The 26765-nt window shown below is 32.2% G+C and overlaps 1 protein-coding gene across 1 annotated transcript; it reads right to left on the bottom strand.

The window, feature by feature from the left end:
* Window positions 1-19611: 19611 nt before the first annotated feature.
* LOC111887834 (polygalacturonase QRT3) lies at window positions 19612-24254 on the bottom strand. Its single transcript, XM_023883985.3, has 3 exons — window positions 23970-24254; window positions 23662-23889; window positions 19612-20760 (listed from the first exon to the last, which is right to left on the bottom strand). The coding sequence occupies exons 1-3, from the start codon at window positions 24162-24164 to the stop codon at window positions 19708-19710; spliced, it is 1476 nt and encodes a 491-aa protein (XP_023739753.1). The 5' UTR covers window positions 24165-24254; the 3' UTR covers window positions 19612-19707.
* Window positions 24255-26765: the final 2511 nt, after the last annotated feature.

Raw genomic sequence — 26765 nt, 5'->3', positions numbered from 1 at the left:
AATTCGTTAAGGATCAGGGGTCCGTCTAGGATGTTTCTATTTTTTATAAAGGTTGTCTGAGTTGAGCTAATGACGGGCCCGATAACCTACTTGAGTCTTTCAGCCAGCACCTTCGAAATTATTTTATAAATGCATCCAATTATACTTATAGGCCTGTAATCATTTAGATTGTTTGGATCAGAATTTTTTGGAACCATAACTATGAAAGAGGAGTTGTAGCCTCTATCGATCTTTCCAGTTCTCTCAAAGTGTTTTAAGGCCAAATAAATATCACTTCCAATCGTATCCCATTGTTTTTTGATAAATTCAAAAGTGAATCCATCAGGACCTGGGGCTTTGTCTGCGCCGCATTTCCAGACTGTTGACTTTACTTCTTCAAAGGATATTTCCGCTTCAAGGGAAGATTGGCCTTGATTTGATAATTTTTTGAACTTGCTACTAATGAATTGCGGTCTATTTGGGTTTCTTTCCTTGAATTTAGACGAGAAATGATTGATGAATTCAGTTTTAACCTTACCGGGATCATCAGTCCAAATGCCATTTATGTTTATACCTGAGATTCTTTGCTTACGGAGGTTCCTGTTGATTATGCCATGAAAGTATCCCGAATTTTCATCACCTTCAAGTGCCCATTTGCATCTAGATTTTTGCTTCAAATCCAACAACCTTTTTGCTTCAACTTCTGTTAGTTCCTTTAATAGATCTTTTCTTTCCATCATAACAACTATAGGGGGGGTTTCTTCCTCTGCTTTCAAGTCAATCTCGTTTACTTTGGATATAATTTCTTCATTCCTCCTTCTTTCATCTTCACTCTTAATTTTCCTCCATGTTTTAATTTTATCTTTTGTGTTTTTCAACTTCCCAGCAACCACAGATAGGGGAAACAATGAGGTGAAGAAACTACTGCACATATCAGCAGCCCAGCCCTCTTTTATGACTACTTCCAAGGATTCATCGTTGAGCCATGAGTTAAAAAAATCGGAATGGGAATGGGCCATATTCGGCCATACAAGTTGTTAAAAGGATAGGGCAATGGTCGAAGTAAAGTCTGGGCAACGTGTTCGCTTTTAGGTGGGGCCAATCTGTGATAGTATTGTGAGTTACCATGAATCGATCTAATTTGCTGTGTTTTGATCCGTCCGAGCTCATGTATGTGAAACGCCGACCACATAACTGAATGTCAATTAATCCTGCTTTTGAGATGAAATTATTGAGGAATGTAGCCGTCGATTGGCAGAATTGTGAACCCATTCTCTCCGATGGGAATCTGACCTCATTGAAGTCCCCAAATACAATCCATCTCGTGTCATTATCTTCATTAATTATCCTTTCCAGTTTTTTCCATAGTTCCTTCCTTCTCCCTGGATCGTTGGGGGCGTACACGTTAGCAAATCCGTATGATGCTTTTGAGGCACTCCATTCTCCTTTAATTATGAGAAATCCATGGTCACTGATCGATTGCAAGAGCTTGAATTGGTCTGACTTCCATATGGTTGCTATACCACCGGAGAGACCCGTTGGTTCTCTAGCTTCGCATTGAAACATGTTGCTTCCCCAAACGGTTTTATCCAGACAGCCTTTGAAACCGACAACTTTTGTTTCCTGTAAACCTAGCAAAAATAATTGGTTTTTTATTTTAAGGCTTTTAATCCAATCCCTTTTCACCTCGCACCTAATCCCACGACAGTTTAATGACATGATATTCATTGATCTTGTATTTTAACACTCCTTTTCTTTATTACATTCCGTCTTCGAAGCCATTAATCCGGAACCCAATTTCCTCCCCAATAGCAATTGTCTGTGAGACTTCCTCGTCTGTGTTTGTGATGCCATCATAACTCTGCATGTTGACATGCAGAGCTATGATGGTGAGGTGTATATACACCACAAGCATTTTCATAGTGTGTATAAGAAAGGCCTTAAGGTCAAATTGTATGGTCTATTGTTGTCCACAAAACTTGTTTTTTAATGTTATGTGGAAGAATTACACTTTTGGAAGAATTAAACCGAATAAACCAACACTTTGGAACTTGCACCCAACATCTAATGTCATGTGGTCCACTAGGGGACTTGTGCTATGGTCCATCAACCATGTCCACCAAACCAACTACTACAAAAACTAATAAACTTATTTTAACAAACCCAAGTAAACAATGTACTTAAACGACAAACAATTCAATCCAATAAACTATCGTACTTTAACAAATCCCAATAATGTACCTTACAACAAAACCCAATCAACCCAATAAACTATCTACTTTACATGCAAAATACAACATAAGTCAAACGCAACTTCTTTATCATATTCGTTAGGAACAAACGATAATTGCATCATAATCTGATTTTCGATTAACAAAATTGCCTTGATAGAAATCAGGACTTAAACCTAACAACTAAGTACAACAAAACAGTGGTGTTCTTCCATTACAGGTAGATCAAAAACATGCCAGCAATTCCCATAAAACAAACAAACGATGACCAAATGACCAAATACACAAAACCCATCGTCTTGTTAATCGCCACCAATTCAGCTTGAAGCTCTTCAAGTTTAGCCCTCAGTGAGTTCATCTGGTCTTGCATCCGGCTAATGAGCCTGTTCAACCTGCAAATCCATACAATTTAGCTCACAGTTGCAAGAGGAGAGGAGAAATTATGCTGTTGAAGGAATCCATAAACTCTTATCGGAGATTTCCACAGTTGAAAGATTTCAATTTTAGGGTAATGAGATTCACAATTTTGGTCGATTTAGGGTTTCGGTTTATAAGCACCGATGACTTAATTACTATCTTGAAAAAATGAAAAAGTTTCATTTTTTAATGTTTTTCAGCTATCTTGTGTACACTTCGAACCTTGCAATTGACGTTTCCATATCCTCGTATCTGCGTTGATGGAGAAAAAACAAGATTACGTTTAGTATGTAAAGCTGTTGTTAAATGCATATTTATTAAATAAGAAACATGATTCAACAATGAGCTTTGAAGATATTAACGTTAACGTAGATGTAGCTTCTTCGGTTGAAGAGTAACACATCCCTGCGATTCTTTAAAATCTTCAGGAACTGGAGCTACGTGGGTTATTCTTGCAAATTCCCTATTTCAAGAGTTCGAAAACCATTTTATTATCTTTTTAGAACTAAGAATAAACTAAAAAAATTAAAAAAGAAATTAAAAAAAAAAAAATAGAGAAATGAAGAAGACAAAGCTTCACTAACCTCCGATTTCTCGGTGGTCAAATGCGTGCATAAAGTGAAACTGTGAAAGGAAGTAAAAACCCTAACTGCGTTTTTATATGATACGGCTTTTCTTTTGGGTTGTTATGGGCCCTGCTTCTAAAGCCCAAATAAACTAATCATATTTTAATGAATTGAATTGGAAATCTTCAAAAAAAATATATTAATATTTTCGAAAAAATTACAATTTAATCTCAAAAAAAAAAATTGAATAAAAAAATTCTGAAAACCAGTAAAAATTTGCATTTTGACCCATTTTGACCGGTTGGAACCGATACCAAATTAATTTGTGACTATTTCGTAAATTAACCCAAAATATTAAGTGAACAAAAATATTACGATTTTTTTGCAAATAAAACTCTTATTATTATTATTATTATTATTATTATTATTATTATTATTATTATTATTAGAAATATAAATAAGAATACTATTTTTTGAACTTGTATTATCAATATTACATGCATTTAAATGAAAAAAAATAATATTAATGACATTGTTTAAGGGTGGAGGTGGAGGAGATAGTGATGCTTTTAACATTGAAATCATGAATGTCTGTGTATATATTTTTACTTTGTATATGGTCATTTCACATTTGTTATTATTGTTTCAATTCATAATATTAATACTTAATAATTTAAAAGAAGTTACATATTTGTAAATTTGTTTATAGATAATTTAAGGTAGAAGGATTTCTCACTTTGTATATAAAATTGTTTAAGGTAGAATGATTATTTTCCAAATCCACTACAAACATCTACATATATAGCCCATATCAAAATTCAAAAATATTAATTACAATATCTTGTTTAATAAAAAGTAATAGGAAATGTTTTTTGGATTAATATTTTTGAATTTTGATTAATACTTTTGAATGATTCTTATTACTTTTTATTAAATAATATATTGTAATTAATACTTTTCAATTTTAATATGGGTTACCTATGTAGATGTTTGTAGTAGATCTATTGGATTTGGATAGTAATTCTTCTGCCTTAAATAATTTTATATATCCCTATCTCCTCCACTTCCACTTTTAAACAATGTCATTAATATTATTTTTCATTTAAATGATTTTATATGTATTATTAACAATATTAATAATAACAAGTTAAAAAATAGTATTTTTATTTATAATAATAATAATAATAACTAGGTGTGAAACTCCGCTCCGTGGGGTTCAGTTAAGAACATTTTTGTTTATTTGTTTTGTATGTGGTGTAGCGATATGTAGTGTGTTGTTGGTTGTTATATTTAAGATGCAGTGTTAATTATTATTATAGTATGTGGAATAGTTTACTAAAGAGGAGAATGTTTTGATTTATTTATGCATGGAGAATGACTTCAATAATAAATAAAAAACACTAAAATGAAATTTATAATACAATGTACTTTGATTTTTGGTAAAAAAATTAAAACAAATTGAAAAAGACGGAAACAAAAAGATGAAAGGTAAAAGTACATTGCTATTTACTACATATACCAACTAAATATGAGAAAAAGTGCACGAAATAAATGGTGACTACGACCAAACGAAACCAAATGTAAAAGTAAATGTAAAAAGTAAAACTCAAAACTCTTTTTCTTGAAGAAAAAAAAGAGACACAAACATACAAACATCAAGTAGACAAAAAGAATCTTAACCGCACAAAAAACACATACTTATACTGTTCGCTCCTTTCAGATTTGCTCCCACACGATTTCCTTCAAATAGAAGCCTATCCCACACTCTAAGAACTAAAAAACAACCAATAATGAGAACAAATCAACGAAAAGAAATGAAAAGTAGCTGCTATTTCTTGCATTTAATCAGAAACATAAACGAAATTTAATTAAACATAGAAACTAACCACTTTCCCAAGGAAGCATATTCATAAATATTGAAAGGAACCATGGTCTAGAGACCCAAACGGAGCGACCTGAACTGTCTAAGGTATGCAAGGGCAGTTTCATCTAAAATTGTTAAATTATTTTTTTTTTAAGTATAAAAACATTATATAGGGGCATTTTGGTCCAAAACTGTTAAAATGAAACTTTTTTTAAGTACAAAAATAGTATGCAGGGGTATTTTGGTACAAAACTGTTAAAATTATTTTTTTTAAGTTTAAAAACAGTATGCAGGGACAGGTTGGTCCAAAAATCTTAAAATCAAAATTTTTAACTATAGAAAGAGTATGTAGGGGCAGTTTGGTGCAAAAATGTTAGAATCAAAATTTTCTAACTATAAAAACAGTAACAACTTTGATTTGTTAACCTAACTTTTAAACATAGTTGCTTGTTGTTGTCTTCCTTATCAAGTAACTATCAAAATATGGTGAACTAATCCGATAACATGATTGCACCGGATAAGGTAGGCGTTTGGATGGGTTTGATGTGTCGATGTCATCTGTCGAGTGAACTATGTTAGTAAAGTTGAAGTAAAAGATATTTATATTTAGAAAATTTGTTTTGCCTGGGAAGTTGTATGTCTGAGGTTTGTATTCATCTAGAATTGTTGGAAGAGTGCCTATGAGTGAAGCGATAACAGTTGATCAGTGCATCACGTGGAATTCGTTTATCTTGTGAATCGTGTTATCAGATAACATGATAGATACTTCGGTTGTCGGGTCAACAATTGTTGCATGAAGTTTGTAAATACGGATAAATTGCAACAGATCCATATTAAAAGTATGAATAAAACTTATGAAATAATGGAAATAAAAGCTAAGAATAATAAAATCTACCTGAAGTAGATAAAGGAGAGCAAAATCAATGATGTTCGTCAATCAGGGTAGCTCAAGGGCAAGAAATGTACACATTAGATCATAACAAACAAACAGACATGAAGCAAAGCATTCTTTCTTCCCCTGCAATGGTGAATAACCCCAATTATCATAAGACACATTGAATTTACCAATTGGCCCTGACAAATACCCTATCATATTCAACATAAAACCCACCACATCGAATTAGAACAATCAAAAATGAAACCATGTGTAGCCATGACCAAAATTGTATGAAGTTAATTGTAAAAAACACGGACAACCTTTATACCAGAAGTGTAACTTGTAGAAACCTTAAAACAGCTTTGAGATAAAATAACATAAAACGATCTCATTAAAACAGAGGAAGATGAACGAAGTGAATGTCTTAACTTAGTTAGCATTCACACACAGATGGAGAAGCTGAACAACAAAGAATCAAGGAAATAAATGTATGATGTTAGTTCAACCTAAAAATGCATCACCCAACACTGGTATGGCGGTGTATGTTTAATCTGACTAAAAGATCGAAAAAACATAAAAACTTATAAGGATATTGAAGAAGGTGTAATTATGGAACGTTCAAGCACCTAACACCCATTTGGTAATATGTTAGTTATTCCAAAATGAAATGATTTTTGTGAAAAAAAATCAAAATTTTACTTTAGAAATAAAGAACTTTAAAGGGAAAAATAGAATATGATCAATAAATGAATCTATTACCCATGTTGAGGAGATGAGTGTTTGAAGACCATCAACTGCATGTTTGTAGTTTGCAATTGATTAACCTTTCCTACTACCATCAATCATGTTCCCCTGATGACAGAAACAAAAAACAAATATGCAAATAATCAACAAAAGTTGTGTTCGTTGTGTATTGACAGAGGAGACAAAATGTGACATCCCCATTTTCACGGCTAGAAAAGACCGATTTTGTTTATGCTTTGTTTGAAAATCAGAGTAACATTTTAAATAAAAGTGTTGGGAAATTTGTCCCAAAACAAAATACGATAAAGATTTATCAAAAACATTTCCATAGAAATGTATTTGATTAAAAAGACTCGGGATGTCATGTTCGATACATATCATAAGCATAAACAATACAACATAGGCCTTACTACATTATTTCGTATTTGCAGGCCTAAAATTCTTTAATCTCTCGTCCCAAGACATCATATCTATGCTCATGCGCCACTACCTGTAATACAAGAAACTGAGTGGGTCAAATTTGAGAGTCTGGTGAGCACATAGGGTTTTCAACCCATAATAAATAAGTGTATTAATTTCATCAATCAACAATAACCCGATTACCCATTCCCGTTATCCTCTCATTGCGTCCTTAAACACCTATCATAAGGGACCTAGCCTAAAGTAGGTGCTTCCATAAAGTTCTCCGGGCAATTATATCACTGGAAAGTCATTATATTCAACAACCAATAGGTGATGTTGTCCAAAAAGAAATTCAAGAAAAAAAACGATTTTATCCTTACTTCAAGAATTGTATAGGTGCAATTGACGGGACACGTGTTCGTGTCAAAGTACCTAACAAAGATGCCCCTAGATATCGTGGTCGCAAGGGATACCCTACGATAAATGTCTTAGTTGCTTGTACATTCGATTTAAAGTTTACGTACATTTTAAGTGGCTGGAAGGGTACAACATCAGACTCAAGGATACTAAAGAATGCACTCAATAAAGAAAATAAACTAGTAATTCCAAAGGGTAAATTTTTAATACCAAAATTACTCTTATGTGTAATCTAATTTTTAATACATAACTAATTACAACTTATTTGTAGGCCGATACTATTTGGTAGATGCTGGTTTGCCTCATACAACTACACTAATGGCACTATATCGGGGTGTCAGATATCATTTGAAAGAGTATTCTGCTCGGACCCTTGAGAATGCAAAAGATTTGTTTAATCTCCGCCATGCTTCATTACGTAACGCTATAGAACGGGCATTTGGTGTTCTAAAGATAAGGTTTCCTATCATTAGAAGTACACAAGAACCTTTTTATTCTTGTGAAACACAATCAGACATTTTCTTGGCATGTTGTATTTTACATAACTTTTTGTTAGAAGAAGATCGAGACAAAAATCTTGAAGATGAGGTCCTACAGGAGATGTTAAATGAACCAAGAGAGGAAATGCGCCATAATATAAGAGAGACAAGTGAGGGTAATGTTGCGGCAGAGCAAATGAGGAACTTAATTGCAAATCAAATGTGGATTGATTACTTGCCAAATCGAAACCATGAGATAGATATGTCAATGTAGCTACTAGTTTTTATTATAGCATTTCAATTTGATTTTGTATGGATCTTTTGTGTTTGACTTGATTTTGTATGAATCATTAGTGTTTTGACATTATTTGTTTTATTTATCTTTTGGACATGTTATTTACTCATTATTTGTACATCCTCTAAGTATGTATTTTTTATGTTATCATTGCATGATTTGTTTATTTATGATGTTATGCAGGTCAAAATGATGAAGGACGAACAAGTTACTAAGAAAGAACAAATAAAATGGACAGATTTGATGGATTATTGTTTTATTCAATCTATGATGACACAATATGAAAAAGGGTTAAGGATTATTGGGAGTTTCATCCCACAAGCGTACACCAACATGGTTAAGGATTAATCAAAAGTTTAGGAAGAGTTTAACAAAAAAATCATTTAAAGAATCGTTTGAAAACATTAAAATCAGGTTTCTCACAATGGTATGACATGTTTCACGGAACTTCATTGAGTGGGTTCGGTTGGAATTCTGAGACACAACTAATTGAAGTGGACGAGGAAGTGTGGGCCGACCTAATTAATGTAAGTTTCTTTTATTGCATGTTACTTAGTTTGTATACATTTATGTTATTTTTCTTAACAATAATTGTATTTGGGATTGTGTGTTACAGTCAAAGCCAGATGCAATTTCATTGAAGTCCAAAAAAATACCAAACTACAATGAAATGATAATTTTGTTTGTGAAAGATAAGGCTTCAGGGGTGCATGCTGAAACCCCGAAAGAGAAGAATGTTCGATTGAACAGGACTGGGGATATCAAATTAGAAACAATTGAAGAAGTGGACCAGTTACTAGAAAGCAATGACATAACACTTGAGAAGCAACAAAAAATAATGATGATGATGATGATGATGGTCTTGATGATATTCAAGTGTTATCTCCTACATGGTTTTCACCGGTGCAAAATTCGAGTTCTAAGAAGAACAAAAGTAGAAAAAGGAAACATGAAATTGAAGATGAAGATGAACCTAAAGCTAAACCTGAATCGTTTGAAAAGGTTATTTTGAGTGCAGTTAAAGATGTGGCTTCTGCTATGAAGGAGGGTAACAAAATCTCCGAAAACTCTCATCATCGGGTTTATAGTGGTGATGAAATTTATAAAGAGTTAGAGCCAATGGATTTGGAACCCGATGAATTAGCAGAAGCTCTCATGTTTTTGTCGCAAATTCAATCTGATGCAGGGATATTATTTAGAGTTCCATTTAAAATACGAAAAACTTTGTTGAAAAAAATGATGGGGGCAAGTAAATGCCTTATTAGGATGATAGTTTTTTGATTTTTTATCAATTTGACTTCATACTTGTTGGTTTTTGGTTCGAGTTCATACATTGGGATTTGTTTGATTATTCTTGCATTGATTTTAAATTGGTTTCTTATGCATTTGTTTGATTATTCATACATTTATGTTATTTTTGGTTTGGGTTTATTGATTTTTGTTTCACTTTATATTGGTTTTGTTGGAAAAGGTTATACAAATAAAGAACATACTAGAATTGTGATTAATAATGAATTGTGCATTAATGATTTTTGTATAAATAATCATGTGAAAAAAATATTTAAAGAAGTCGAGATGTAGGAAATAGTTGGCAAAAAAATAATAGTTTAGGCATTATTTTGCTTTCAAGAGAATCGTGTGGTATATATTTGAAATTATGAAAAAAATGTGATATTGGTATAACTGTTCCACTTTTAGTTTTTATTTCTTTTCCTTCTATTTCGGGAACACAAAGAAAAATAATTTTCCTTTCTTTTCTCTTGAACTCGGGGTATGAAAAATACATTTTACTTTCCTTTCCATTTTTTTTCTTTTCTCTCCACATTTCTCTTATTTTCTTTTCTTTCTTTCCTTTAAATGAAAGTTGGAAATAGGGTGTTAGGTTTTTTTTGGGATGAGGAAGAAAAAGATAGATAAATAGAGAAAGAGAGAGAGTGGGAAAAAAGTAAGGTGGTGGATAATTTTTTATTATTATTATTATTATTATTATTATTATTATTATTATTATTATTTATTTTCTATTTAAAAAAAATAAAATAAATCTAAAAAATCTGAAAAAAATTAACGGGGTGTTTGGATAGGGAAAAAATAGGTTGCTTATTGCTTAATTCCATCGCAATAACAAATTTAAATGTTTGAATATGAGTCTTTAAAAATTAGTTTATTGCGGTAGGAATAAGCTAAATAAGCTGATTTTAATAAGCAATAGGGGAAATGATTATTGTTTATTGTTTATTGGTCATTTTACTCATATAAGTTGTCATGTTTGTCAAACACTTAAGATGTTTATTGTTTACTGCTTATTCCCACCACAATAAGCTAATACAAACATATTTTAAAAAAGTGTTTATTCCCACCATAAGACTACTCGGAGTGGACAACGCTCACTCCCGTTATTATGCCTCATAACGCATGATAACGCCAGTAAACACCACCCCATCCTCCCATTATTACATGTTAAAGGCTTTTGCGTTACTTTCCGTTACCACCATCACATTTGGTAACGGCGTTTTTTTGTTTTTTTGCCTTGTAACTCGTGTGGGCGTTGCCCACACCCACCCCTCTAATAAATAAACAATAAGCTAATAAGCTAAAAACTATTTATCCAAACAACCCCTAAAAAGATAAAAGAGTCATTCAAATTCTTCAAGACCAAATCCATAAAAAAATTGTAATTTTAAACCAATCCCATAAAAAATTTATAATTTGTAATTTTGGACCAAACCCATAAAAAGTTACATTTTTTTTTGTTACCCACATTTTTTTTCTACACACCATATTTGCTGCAGTTTTGTTTTGAGTTCCACCTATTCCAACAACATGATTTCTCCCTAAAATAACAGTATCTGCAAATAAAAAAAATCTTAAGAGATTTTAGCATACATCACTTAAGAGATTTTAGCATACATCAGTGCGTTTATGGGAAAAAACAAGAATACGTTAGTTGTCCGGCAACTCAAAGGCCATGGCAGCTAAATGCATTTATCACTGAGCTGTAAATAAAAAAAACAAACATGATTCATCGCTAAGCTGTAAAATATTAACCTTAACGTCGTCATAGGCCCAGCGGTTGAAGAGTAACACATCACTACGTCTCTTTCAGATCTTCAGCAACAGGAGCTACTTCCTTCATTCTTGAAATTCCCTATTTTTAGAGTTCGAAAACCACGTCATTATCTTATTACTAACATAACTACGCAGAACTAAGACTAAACTCACTAAATCGAGAATAAAGGATGAACACGTTTTCGGAATTACTGAATTAGAGAAATGAAGAGGACAAAGCTTCGGTAACCTCCGGTTTCTTGGTGGCAAATGCGACGCATGAACCGGTTGGTGCCTACCTTCTTCTGATGAGGTAAAAGGAAGTAAGAACCCAAACTGAGTTTTTATGGCGTAGAAGGATACCGCTTCTTTTTTGGATTCATGTCATGGGCCATCTTCTAAAAGCCCAAAATAAATATTAATATAACTATTTCATTGTAGTTAATAATAAAAATTATTATATTAAATTAAAAAGGTAGTATATAATAATGTTATTATTTTGTGTCGTATAATATAAAACACGTATTTCAATGTCCTTTACTATAGGTTTCACGTTAATAAGTTAATAAGGTTGTGTTTGGCGTGCTACAACTAACTGATAAATTAGCTTATCTTTTGAGTTTTTTTATGTTGTCGTGTTTGACAAACCAAAAGTAGCTTATAAGCTAACGTTTTGAAAAACTACTTAGATTAGCTTTTTAGGAGCTTTTTTAAAATTTTCCAAATATACCTCTTAGTTAATTATAGAAACAATTACTCTTAAATGTTCTTTTATGTAATTTTATATTTTTCAACTAGCTTTTCAGCTAGTTTTACCAAACATTATTTTTTATCGGTTAGTTTTTCAACTATCAGCTAGCTTTTCAACTATCAGCTAACATCTAGCTTTTCAGCTAGTACGCCAAACACAGCCTAAAATTAAAATAATTTCTTATATATAATTATTTTAATTATTGGTGTATTTTATTAATTATTAAATTATTTATTTGGCCATTTTTAGTACCAACGAACTGTATCCAAATGCCAATAACTCTTTCTATGAAAAAAATTTATATTTTATGTAATTTTTAGAAACCAAAATACAAGAAGAAATATTAGAAGCAAAACATCAATGTCGTCTCAATTTAAGATTTTTTTTTTGTCCAGATTCAAACTCTCTGGATTGGACAAAAGTTTCGATTTATTTCTATGAAAAAAGGAAAGAGTCTGGTCCACTTGTGCATCCAAATCTAAACATTTTTAGTAAAGGAGCATTCAAACAACAGATGATCAACACCTTCCTTCATTACTCTAGATGCAAATTGTACAAAGAACTCAAGCCATTTCATATCGAAGAGTCATGAACATCAAAGAAAGGAACAAATTTATCTTGTTACATAAGACCGACAATAATGACAATTCCTGTCCTTCAAAGATTTCTCAATCACTCCAAATGCGGGGCATTAGAGTCATTATATATCTTGAGTTATATCTTTTACCATATAAATTGTGAGTTTAATTTTAGTACATCTCTGGGACCCGTCTTTAAGAACACCATCATAACACCATTTATCTTTCCAAATTTATGTATAATTTTCAGCCCCTAAGCGTCTCTCCGTCACGCTATCAAAAATAATATTCCATAGAAATCTTCTTCTAATTCCTTCTAAGACATCAACAACTTTCAAAGGAGCTTTAAATGTGAAAAGTAGCAAAACAAAAGACATCCCAAAACGGACTTAACAAAAGTAAAACGTCCTAAAAATATATTTTTAGGTTTTCTAACAAGTAACAAGAGTGTTTGGAGTTAAATTTGTCAATAATAGGTTTTTTCGTCATATTCATTTTTGCTCAAATATGGCGCCCAATATAAAAGAGGAGGAATTTAGTGAGCTTTCAACATAAGATACTAGCTGAAGATTGACTAACAAGAGTGTTTGGAGTTAAATCTGTCTTTATATCATCATCTTTGACAACATACACAATGAAGATTGACTTTCAAACCATAAGCTAAAAAGAAGCATCTCATGATTCTATTAAGAGTGACCAAATTCACCTCAAACCATTTACTTGTAAAAGTAACATTATCCGCATACATTAGATTATAAAGTCGAGTATCATCATTAGAAAAAGTGATACCTTGATAAAAATGTTGCTCACAACCTTCATTCATAGCGATAACTAGCCCTTCCACAACAAGGATAAAGAGAAAGGAGGAGAGGGAATCACCGTGTCTCACACCCCTTTTTATATCAAACTCGCTAGTGGCAATTTCATGATCACGTCTCTCCCTTTTTGTACTATTTTGGTTTATTTTCAAAATTAGAATCCCTATAATATTCTATAAAAATTATAACTCTCATAACTATTTAATAAATTGATATAAAACAAAATTAGATAAAACTTCTATGACTTCACATTATGGACCAACCATTTGGACCTTCTAGGTCAACGATGAAAGCCCATCGACATCAAATTTTATCAAATATATAGCTATGACACTCCAGCCGGAACTTTTTGTATGATTTACACCAATAACAAAATAAATTACTATATAATAGTGAAACACTATATTAGCAATGAAAATATGGTTTTCCTTCCATATACCTTAATATCTTAAGGGCAAATTGCAGTGAAATCACTAAGTTAATTGAAAATTTTAATTTTGACAGCGTATTTTTTTTTCTCTCAACTAAATCATTACATTTATAATTTTATTGCAATATCAACCAAGTGAATTGTTATCCCTATTCTCATATAACCATATTTTTCTCAAATTTCAATAAAGTCATTAAGTTTACCAAAAATTTTGATTTTGACATTGTATTTTGTTTTTTCTCAATTATGTCATACATTTACAATTTTGTTGCAATGTCAACCAATTGAACGATTACCATTAATCTAGCAGGTTATCAAATAAATTACACGACAATATTATGATGTGGAAGTCACGCCAGATCTTATCTGGCAGGATGAAGTTTCAAATATAGGGTTTGCATCGAACCTAATTTCAAATATCTTCTTCTCTTCTTCTAGTCAGAGTATTTCTTCACAAATTGCGTTTGAAGGTCAATTTAATAATTCAAACCCACTTAAAAGTCAGTGAAACAGACGTATTCACCATTTCAAGTGATGTTATTATGGTTTAGAAGTTCAATTTGTACAACGAGTAAATAAATACCCCTACAAGGTCGATCCAATGGTTCAAATTCACTAAGGTGGTTTTTTTAAGAAGTAAAAGGTATGCAGTTTGCAGTAGGGATGAGTGTGGGACGAAACCGGTACCGAACCGTCCCGTTCCCGATTTACCGAAAACCGAATTTGATTGAGAGTCAATTCCGAGTACTGAACCGAATTAAAAGCACCGGTACCGGTACCGGGAATGGTACCGATTTTCGGTACTAGTACCGATACGAGTGGTACCGAATCCTGAATTTTATATATTTAGAGTACCGAGTACCGTCCCATATTTTTAAATTCGGTACGGTTCGGTACCGGTACGGGATCGAGATTTGGGACAAACTGTTCATCCCTACTTTTGAACAAACTGCTCATCCCTAGTACTAAGGTGGTTTTTTTAAGAAGTAAAAGGTATGCACTTTGTAGACCACATTCTGCAAACATATGTAAAAGAAGAGGTTGACTGAATGTTTGCAGACTGCAAAACAAAACAAAAATTGTTTTTGTAACATTGCAAAATGCTAAAATAAATAGAAATATAAATAAACTGATTTTTTGAACTTAAAACATTTTTTCAACATTATGATTTAAATAATTCTAGTTTTACAACACTAAAATATAACTCATGCAACAACAATAACATTTTTTAAAACCCTTCATTTCATATTTTACATTAACTACTAATCAAATTTATTACGTAATTGAGCTAAAAATTTCCGGTCTGCTGTATTATCATGTTCTTTAAACAAGTAAATATTTCAAAAACAATGGACATATTTATTTGTATCCAATAGTTAAATAAATAAAAATATGGGCTAAACATCAAAGAATCAACGTTTAGGTGCTGAGTAATTTAGTCCGTTATTTAATTGACTTAGAAAATATAAAAGCCTTAGTTTTATGATAAAGAAATAAATAAAATTATTTACTATTTTTAATATGTTAGAATAAAAAGAAAAGGGGTATGAATGTGTTATGTAAAAAAGTAAACAGAGAAGGAAAAAAGAACATACGTGTATATGTATTTGTTTTAATAATATATATATATATATATATATATATATATATATATATATATATATATATATATATATATATATATATATATATATATATATATATATATATATATATTTTGCCTAAAAAACGCATGTGGGAAATATCTTAGTGTTAGGAGACTTTGGTTCATGTTTTTTCTTTTTTTTTTGGAGAAGAGAATACGTAAACATTTTAACGTCTATGGGCTTTTAAAAAACAAAGTCTACGAAAATACGCAAACGTAAATGTTTTCCCGTGAACAGATATAAGCGCTCAAAAAGAGTTTTTTGTCAATAAAAATCTTCCTATCTAATAAAAGAATAATTTTATTCTTCTTTTGACATGTGTCATTTTATTAGGGCTCTTAATTAATGCATATTTTATTTTCCTTTTCTCATGTGTCACCATATTATATCTCCTAATTAATGCATGTCATTGTAACTTATTGATTTTTCATTTCAAATTTGTCACTCTAATTACATTAAATTAATAACATTATAATAAATATTAAAATAAACTTAATACAAATTGTAAAGTGATATAATTTCACGTATTTATTTAATAATTTTTAATTTTTATTTTAAAAGTTTAATTAATTGTATAACCGTGGTTCCTACAAGTTATAAACTAGTATATAAATAAATAAATAACTCCAACTTAGCATCTCATAGATCGACCTTGTATGAGTTTTCATTTACTTGATTCACAAATCGTTAAATTTGCAATGCGGGAAATGACAAAAAAAAAATGGTATACCTTGTGGGCATGCAATAATTACACTTAGATAATTTAATATGTCAAGATTCACCAATGATCATTTAATAGATCATTTAATATAGTGGATCACGCATCGAGCAACATACCAAACTAATACAGGAAATCATTTATCGCTTCCTATCAATGAGAATTACCAGACGATGTATTGGGCTTTGTATTTGAATAATTTTTATGCAATCAAGTTTAATGGTCACTTTTATGTTAAATCTACATGTTATACCACTATTCTAATAAAAACAAAATATATACAAAATACGACTTCACAAAATCCATATGAAAAAAGTGAAATTCAAAAAACAATATCATACTTTGAAACTTACGAAATACAACTTTTCAATATCCAAATAAATACCGAATATACAATTATAAAATGGATAATGACTCTTTAAGGTAACTAACAGTTGCGTTTGTTTTCATTTGGTCCTTTTTTGTATTCAATATATCATCGAACTTGTTGTTTGTGTTCACCATAATCGTTTTGACTGGTGATAGTTGGTCAAAGGGTTATGGTAAACACAAACAACAAGTTCGATGGTATATGGATTACAAAAAAAATGAAAGTGATCAAATGAGAATAAGCTCAATAGTTGGTTACCCTCCTGATTCATTTCCCCCGAAAAGTTAAATGAAATAAAAGTTGCAAAATTATCAAAGAATGCAACAATTTTTAGCCATAACGTATATAAAGAGCGTTTCGGAGGGGTAACTTCATTAAAACATGGTCTATGCTATGCTTACTGTGGTTAATTGTCAACACATCTCTGCAAAAGGATATAACTGTGTATGAAAGGTATATTTATCAGCATAAATGTTTATCTCAAGATATATTATGGTGATGTGTCTGCATAATTGAATCTCATAAAGTTCTTTTGTGGGTTATGTTTTGAAGAGAAGTGTAAATGTAGTCATGAAATACACCTGCTTATTCAAGATTCCCCTAACAAATATTCAAGTGAATTACAAAATTGTATGTATGAATAATGTTCTTTCGTGAGTTATGTTTTGAAGAGAAACAAAAATGAATGTCATAAAGTCATTAAAGATAAACGTGAGATTTGCTGTAAATGAACAAAGGAAAAATGAATCAAGAGGGTAACCAACTGTTGCATTTGTTTTCATTTGGTCTTTTTCCTTTTTTTTTGTACTCAATATACCATCGAACTTATTGTTTGTGTTCACCATAACCCTTTGACCGACTATCACAGGTCAAAAGCCGGTCAAAAGAGTTATGATAAATACAAACAACAAGTTTGATGGTATATTGAGTATAAAAAAATAATACCAAATGAAAACAAACACAACAATTAGTTACCATAACGCGTCATTAACTCGTTATATATATATATATATATATATATATATATATATATATATATATATATATATATATCCCTATTCTAATAAATGAATAGATTTATTCTCCTATTGACAAGTGTCATAATATTAGAACTCATCATTAATATTATATGTCCCTTATTGTGGCACTTGTCAACCTATTAATTATCTATTTTAAATTTCAAATTTTAAATTTCCTATTTAATTATAGTAAATTAATAATTGATTCTCCACTTTAAATTTTAAATTTTAAATTTTTTCAATTTAATTATATTAAATTAATAACATTAGATTAAAAATAAAATAAAATCAATACAAATTATAAGGTGATATAACTTGACGTATTTGTTTAAATCAACGATTATAATTTTATATAATTAAAAAAAATATCTCTTAAGTAATAGACAAAACTGCACAAATGGTCCCTGTGGTATGCTGAAAATTGCCACTTTGGTCCAAAAAGTTTTGGACTAGCACCACAGGTTCAAAGTTTTCATTTTCTTGCGAGTTTGGTCCAATTTACTTTAACAATTTTTGTAATGACGATTTTACCCTTCTTTTTGTTTTTTTTTTCAGTTTTTTATTTATTTAAATATTTTGATAATTAAAAAAGAAAATTAAAAGAAAATAATTTATTTAAATATTTTGATAATTAAAAGAAAATCAATAATCAATCCCAAACACCTGCTTAACCCCGAAAATGTTTTCTACTTTCACAATCTAAAATGAAATTAGGGCTTTTAATGGCATTCTCGTGTTCAATGTATGATCGGGCAATGGATAAACACGTATGAACACAAGGCAGCAGAAGGAACGGAAGCGTCATTGCAAGTAGAGGAGAAATCGAACACCAATTTCGATTTTGGGGGGTTCGATCCTTGGTTCCTTGCTCGTTGCAGGCCAGAAAAGGGACCAAGGGAGGTATCGGCGATTGCAGATCGTGAGGAGGGAGAAGTCTTCGGGTCGATGAAAGCGAAGTGACGCAGGTAGGAAGAAGCAGCGAGCGGCTGTGATTTTGGAGTTGTTGAGTTGTGGATTAGTAAGGGGAAACACCCTCGTTGTTTGAGTGAACTGAAGAAGGGAAGAAGAACAGGGCAGTGAGGCTATCGTCGAACTTGGTGGGTTCAGCGAGGGCTGCTAAAGCAGCTCTTGGTTGCTTGTTTCTGCTCTAGTTGAGGATCACGAGGGGGAGGAGGGAAGGAGCGATGAAACATCGATGCAAGTAGGGAGGCTCGTGGGTTGGTCGGATACTCACAGGTCGTTTACTTCTTCATCTTCGTTTTTTTGATAAAAATTGATAGGGTTAAGCAGGTGTTTGGGATTGATTATTGATAGAAATTTATGAACGGAAATGATTTTTGGGGTTAATGTTTTACAGTGGATCCATGGGTGTTTGTATGGTTTTCTTGATAGAAATCGATGGGTTTAAATTAATAGCTTTAAGTTGGTGTTTCGTTTTGCTTGATAGAAATCGATGAGTTTAAATCAGATTTTGGTGTTTGGGAATGTATGAAGTTTGAAGAACATCATCCGAGTTTCCAAGAAACAAGAGAGGGAAGAGTGAATCTTGGAAGTCTGGAACCCTTGATCGAGAGAGAGAGAGAGAGAGAGAGAGAGAGAGAGAGAGAGAGAGAGAGAGAGAGAGAGAGAAATTATTTTCTTTTTTAATTTTCTTTTAATTATCAAAATATTTAAATAAATAAAAAACTGAAAAAAAAACAAAAAGAAGGGTAAAATCGTCATTACAAAAATGGTTAAAGTAAATTAGACCAAACTCGCAAGAAAATGAAAACTTTGGACCTGTGGTGCTAGTCCAAAACTTTTTGAACCAAAGTGGCAATTTTCAGCATACCACAGGGACCATTTGTGCAGTTTTGTCTAAGTAATAACTTATTTAAAATATTTGATTAATAATTTTAATTTTTTATTATGAAAATTTAATTAATTTTATAACCGTGGTTCTCACGGGTTATAAACTAGTATATATTATATAAAAGACACTTATAAAAACCAATCACCAATTTATTACATATTACATAAAAGAATTAAATAAAGTAAAGAAAGAAGAATAAACACAAAACTTCATGAATTTTGGTCAACCATAAACCACACAGTCGCATTAATTTCTTTTTCACTTTCTACCACAACAACATTCTCACTTACATTTCTCACTGCATGTCCTCCCATCCCTTCCACCATCCCTCCATTAAAAATCGAGTACTGAACATGACTAATCCTATTCGGAAAAACCAGCACCGGCGAGAAGTCCGCCGTCCACCGGCTCCCATTTCCAACCACCGCCATCTTCCCCACCGTCGACTTCAACCTCATACCACCCTTCACACTATTCCGATCAACCACAACTTGATCCACACTCGTGAACACCCCATCTATCTCCACAACACTCCTGGAGTCGCCGGAAAACATATTGTTAACAACATTCAGCCCCGATATCCGACCATTAACAGATCTCAGAACAACATTCCCCCCTCCAAGAAAAAACCCATTACTGATATGAACCTGCAAAGGATCTTCCACAACAATCGAGTTATAATCCATGTAACAATTATCCACCCGAATTTCTCCCGTTTTAATCAAAATCCCAATCCCCCCAAAAAACGTCGCCTTGTTGTAACAATGAACTCCGGTGATCATATTCGCCTGACCCCTAACCACAATCCCGGTCGCGGCGGAGAAAATAACAACATCTGTAATCGCATTATCGTTACTAGCGAGATCAATGGCTGTTCCCAGAAAACTCCTCTCACGTGCATCGCCACCAATGGTTGGGATTTCTCCGAGGAAGGAGCTCGATATGAAGGTTTCATGGCCTCTCTCGATTAGTATCCCTTGGGTGATGAAATGGACGAAGAAGCAGTTGTTGATGCGAGTTCTTGCTGCGTCGATTACCAGAAGACCTCCTCCGATGTTGCTTGAATCGAAGAGGATGTCTCGAAAGGTGATGTCTTCGTAGTAGATTGGTTCGTTTCGGGTTTTGGATTCGGAGAAGGTGTCGCCGGCGCCGGAGTTGTTGGTGGTGGTTTTGGCGGGGTTTGGGGAGTTCGGTGACCGTAATTCGATGAGGTAACCGTCGGATGGGAACGTGTTGAATGCTCGTAATGTACCTCCTTGAATCTGTAAAGCAAGGGTATTTTTGTCATTAACTTGAAAATTGAATATACTAATTTTAAATAAAAAACTAAAATAACCATTTTTCTTAACTATTTGTCAAATAATACCCAAAATTTTTACTTATTTCTAAAGTATTTATTAGTGACCCACTGAAAAATGCAATATTCATTGCAAATAGGCATGGACTGCTAAATGCACTTAATTCTTGCGAAATGAGATTAAACTGTGGAATAACAAAAAAAAAAAAAAAAAAAAAAAAAAAAAAAAAAAAAACTGTAAAATTTATATTGCTTATTGGGAAATTCTTATTCCCAGAGCAAATGATTTTTTTTCTTACTATAAAATAGTAAATATTTCACAAAAATCATGGTATTTTATTAGGAAAACATTAAAGTTTTTGTTTTTAATATATGGTATTGTGAAATTTAGTTAACTCTTGATAAATGTTTTTTAGGATTGTTTGATAACTGTTGATTAAGTAAGATCTAATTGCATAAAAGATCGAGTGATAGAAATTTCAGAGAATCCAAAAACGAATCATAGACAAATATGATATCAAAAATTTGAATTTAATCGGGTCAAACTCAACTTTTTTTTACCTGACCTAGTAAAAAAATATATGAAACATCTCCATAGTATTTGTTAGGGATGAGATTTAGAACCGGAAAACCGGACCGTAACCGGAACCGAACCGGAACCGGACCCGTTAGAACCGGAATATATAGAACCGGGTCCGGTTCCGGGTTTAAAAATTAACTTTATCCGGGTTCCGGGTAATCCGGGTTTGGGTCCGGGTAAACCGGGTCTAAAATCCAGAACCGGTTTTTGGAACCGGAACCACTTTTAGGGTCGGAACCGGTTTTTGTGATACGTTTACAAGATGCATATCTTATTCGTTTTAACTCCAATTGACATACGGTTTTTTCCAACATGTAGTTTAGAGTTTGTACATTATTCTAGACTATAAATTTGTCATTTTTAGTTTTATATTCATTGACTTACAGTCCTCAAAAGTCAAGATATCAAAGCTGGAAGTTTTAGTTTTTTAGTTTTTTTTGTATTCGGTGAAAGTTTTAAAACATGCATATCTAATTCGTTTGAAGTCGGATTGACATGTGGTTTTTTCCAACTTCTAGTTTACAGTTTGTACATGAGTTTAGACTATAATTTTGTCATTTTTGGTTTAACATTCAATGATTTACAGTCCTCCGAAGTCGGGATATCAAAACTGAAAATTTTCAACTTTTCAGCTATTTGTTTTTGTACTTTGTATTATGTGAAAATACTAACACAAGCATATCTCATTCGTTTAAAGTCGGATTGACATGCGGGTTTTTCCAGAGTGTATTTTAGTGTTTGTACATGATTTTAGACTCTAATTTTGTTAATTGTGGTTTTGTATTCAATAAGTTATAGCTCTCCAAAGTCGGGATATCAATATGAAAATTTTCAAAGTTGAACCCACTAAGTAGTAAGTAATTACCAAAAAATTCTGGTTTTTTCGGGTTTTCCGGTTCTAAACCCACTTTATCCGATTCCAACCTATCCACTTTGATGTTTCCAGGTTTTCCGGTTCTAGACCCACTTTACCCGGAACCATACCCGAAACCGAACCGGAACCGGTTCCTATATACCGGTCCGGTTTCCGGTTCTATAAAATCCCGTTAACCGGTTCCGGATTTTCCGGGTCCGGGTCCATCCGGTCCGGGTTTGGACCCACTTTCATCCCTAGTATTTGTTTCCTATTGTAATGTTTTTAAATTAAAAGATTATTGAAAAGTTTTTATAAACTTCAAGGGTAAAAAATATAATTTATTGTTGTTGAGGATTAAAATAACGTAGGCACGTGTCAAGAGACTAGAACTAGAAGCATAAACATCCGAGCCCTACATTCAATTAACACGGGACTCCACGTACTACATTTCGCACATCAAATCAAACTGTCAAAGTGAAGTTTTAGGTTTGAATATTTGGTTTATTTTGAGTCATTTGAATTTTTTTTAGTATAATCTTTTAAAATAAAATAAAATTATCTCTAGATGATATGAAAAACTTCAAGATATTTTTGTGATCACTATAAATTCAAAACAAAAGTAGAAAGTGTATTAATAAATTAATAATACTTTGATGACACGTCTAAAAAAAAGTAATGAACCTGATGTTTACAATAGAAAAGAAACACTTTTTGCTAATGTGCGCTCTATGCATGCTACTATTTTGTCGGAATAAAGTGTGAAAAAACCCGGTCGTTCCACCGCATACGTAACAGTAACATAATCGACATCGATAGATATGAAAGTAAACATTATTATAATATACTAGTATAATATAAGAGACAAGAAAATACTCTTTTATATCATTTATGTTTATGATTATTTAAGCATTCACTTTTTTATCGGATTGATTGCTATTTATGGGTTAACATAGAAATGTTAAATAGTTTTTGGTCATTTTACGTGACAAAATCGTTTTATTTTCAATAAATTAGACAAGAAAATGCGAAACATATGAAACACAAAAAGTCAGATCGCTTATTCATTTATATTCATTTTAAATACTTTTAACCATTATATTTGACAAACGAATTCATTTATCTCCTGTAATTCATGTAATATAATATTTTTATATTTGTCAAACAAAATTTAAATGTTTTATTAATAAATAATTCTTATAAAACATATAACATAATGACATATATCCAATAGTAGGACTATTTATGAGCATCATTTGACATTTTGCTTGACATATAATATGATTGGTTATGTTATATTGCCATATTTCAAAATAGGAGAACTTTCGTGCACATGACATGCACAAAGTCCATATTTACTAAATTAGACATGAAATTAAGTGAAAGTCAAAAAAACATTAAAAGAAGAGGAAAGGACAATTTGGGAAATTTACCACAAGATTGCCGGAGTTAGGAGGAAGAACAACCGGTTTAGAGATCTTAAAGCTGCCACCTTGAAGATCAACAATGGCGCCACCCAAATCCTTCACTCCGGGCAGCAATTGCTGCCCGTTATCAATTAGGGCAGCATCCGCCACCGCACCCATAATCGCCTCCGTACTATCCTCCACGCCACTCGGGTCTCCGCCATACCCAATTGGGTAAAACACCCTACCGGAGCTCTAACAGAAAAAATCAGAAAATGACGACTTCCACAATCCACAAGCAAAACAAACTGTACATCACGCATCAAAATGTGTACCTTTACAACATCGGAAGAAGATGAAAGAAGACGAAAATGAGATGAATGTTGGTGAAGCTTCGTTTTGAAATCATAGAGCTTTTGCTGCTTTTGAGAACACTTTACTCCTTGTAACACAAACACCAACACTAGCAAACAAAAGGGTCTCATTTTAACATATGGTTCGAGCCATTGACTCAACTGGGTTCGAGCCATGAGCCTGACTCGGGTCAGGGTTAGGTTAGGGTGCTGGGTTCGAGCCACGAAGAGGGGTTTTTGTGATTTGTGAAAGAGAGTTGGCAAGTGAATGTATTTATAAATGGGAAGAATTGAAGAGGTTTTTAATGAAGGCATGATAATTTTTTATTTAATTAGTTTGTTTCTTTTTGCTTTTACTTTTGCTTTACATTAAATGGGTGAGTCAATTAGTTTTGTTTTTAATCGTATTCAATGCATTCTACAACAATAAATCCATCTGTTAAAGGGGGAAAGGCTCACTTCCCCTTTGGAAAGATGCTGTATTTTAAACTGTTCGATTTATTTTTGTTCATTGTTGTGGTGTATGATGGTATTATACACTTTGATTAAGATAATGATGTTTCTGATGATTGATATGTATTTTATTTTTCGTATGTAATGTAATTTACCCTTTTGATTCCTTCCCAATTCGTGAATAGATACAAGTCTTAGATGGTTTTTATATGCAAGTATATTGGGATCGACATTTTAAATGCTAAGGTCACCGTTGATAGTTTCTGTTTGGAAGGTCTCGTATGATAGTTTATGTTTGGAAAAGTGATATCTGATAAAGTTCTTTAATTGGAAAAGAAACATAACTGTTTGATTGTAAATCTAACTGATTGTGTTGAACGATAAAAAATAACTATATTACCATGTTGTTCTATACTGGATGAAATTATTGAATAATTATAAAAACATATAAATTTTCATATAAAATCAAAATTACACAATAATAATTTAAAAATCCAAAAACAACTTATCATATAAAGTAATTAAACACAAGTCAATTAAAATCCAAATACAATGTCAATTATGTTGTTTTTAGTTTATTGTTTTTCAAGTTGATATTACGTTGTTATTTTATAACCCAACGTGTGATTTTTGATCCGATTTATGTCTAATAGTGGTGGAATGGATAAACTTTTTTTTAGAATAAATTAGAATGATGGCGATGTTGTCCAAAAAAAGAATTAATCCAATAAAAATGAATTTAAAAAAATTAGTTATAAAAACTAATAATACAATAAAGTAATATTTATTAATATATAAATATTATATATTTATCTCTCGACTCAGAACTCAGCACATACTCAAAGCAAATAACAGATAACACTACTCAAAAACATCTTCTAGGCTAAGGCATCACAAATCAGGCAACTCTAGTCCTAGAATATGAAATACCTAGCCTACTCTCTAGCATGCATTTCTAATATCTCATAAGTATCTCATAAATATCTCGAAAAGTAAACAGTTAAGGATATTTTGGGAAACCACCGTTCGGGCTTTGACTGATTGTACATACTGTTCCTTCTCGTTTTCTCTTAAAATCTCTTACTCGGTTTAGAAAAATCATTTCTTTTGAAATTTTTTCTCAAATCTTCAATTTGAGTCTAGACATACCCTAACGTGCATCCAAATCCCTCAAACCAAGGCTCTGATACCAACTTGTAATGACGTAAATTTTCAAACCAAAATTTTCATTTTTAAAACACATAAAACTCATATATTACATTTCATAAAAACCACAAGTGTCTCAATGTCAACATAAATCCACAAACGAAAGTCAATTCCCAGAATCCTCAACATAGTCTCGAACAGGTGTATACAATCATGTCGGCGCCTTCCCGCGGTCCTGAGAAGTACCTGAAACACATATCACACCACACGGTAAGCACAAAGCTTAGTGACTTCCCCAAAATACCACATACACAAATAATAAGCCTCTCATGGCTATAAATCGGCATGGACCCTCCAGTCTCATGCGTCTCGGTGTGGACCCTCCGGTCATGTGTCTCAGTGAGGACCCTTCGGTCTCACAGCTTGGTTTGGACCCTCCGATTTTGTCTCAGTGGAAAACCTCCGGTCCCACAACTCGGGTTGGACCCTCCGGTTTATTGTTTGTGAATTGGTTGTGCATTGATAATGTGTAAACGCATCAGTAACTTGATGTTATAAAATGCATTGTTGTGCATGATTTGATGAGTGAATAGTAAATACATATAAGTCGAAGTTTATATGTTCCTTTTATCCTAAGAGGGTAAAAGAGATATTTGGGCCCCTCGATGATTTGGTTTAACTTATGTGTCGGGTCCAGTCAGGACTGAGTTGATGTGTTTAATTAAGTTCTATGTCAGACGAATCAGAGATCGAGAAACAAACTGTTGGACAATGACTATGTTCCATGTATTTGTCCGCATGATATCTTGAGAACATAGGATTATACGATCCCTTGTCTAAAGGAAGAGTCAGAGTTCGATAACAGCTTTTGAGAGCTACGATTGCTAATCGGATCCTGAAGTCGTACTTGCATTTATAGTTATTAGACGTATCCAAGTAGGAGAGTGTTGGATTAGTGTTTAAGTCCATAACTATATTTGGTATGTATTTTACCCGGTTGTAGCATGGTCCTTTTGGGTTGCCTTCACCAAAGCAACCTGTCAGGATGATTTATGGAGATAGAGGATATTATGATATATTAATATATTATAAAAATAATATATTAAAAGAGAAATCTTATTATTTTAATTAATATTGGTCAAGAATTAATTAAAAAATAATTTTGTGGCTAAAAGAGAT

This window comes from Lactuca sativa, chromosome 2 (genome assembly GCF_002870075.4).
Source record: "Lactuca sativa cultivar Salinas chromosome 2, Lsat_Salinas_v11, whole genome shotgun sequence".
Lineage (NCBI taxonomy): Eukaryota > Viridiplantae > Streptophyta > Magnoliopsida > Asterales > Asteraceae > Lactuca > Lactuca sativa.
This window is presented reverse-complemented; position numbering and strand designations above follow the sequence as displayed.

Coding starts and splice junctions, on each gene's coding strand:
- LOC111887834 (XM_023883985.3), bottom strand. CDS start 24,164: ATGGCTCGAACCCAGTTGAGTCAATGGCTCGAACCATATGTTAAAATG. Junction 23,890..23,969: donor CTTCTTCCGATGTTGTAAAG/GTACACATTTTG, acceptor TTTTTCTGTTAG/AGCTCCGGTAGGGTGTTTTA. Junction 20,761..23,661: donor CTAACTCCGGCAATCTTGTG/GTAAATTTCCCA, acceptor CTTGCTTTACAG/ATTCAAGGAGGTACATTACG.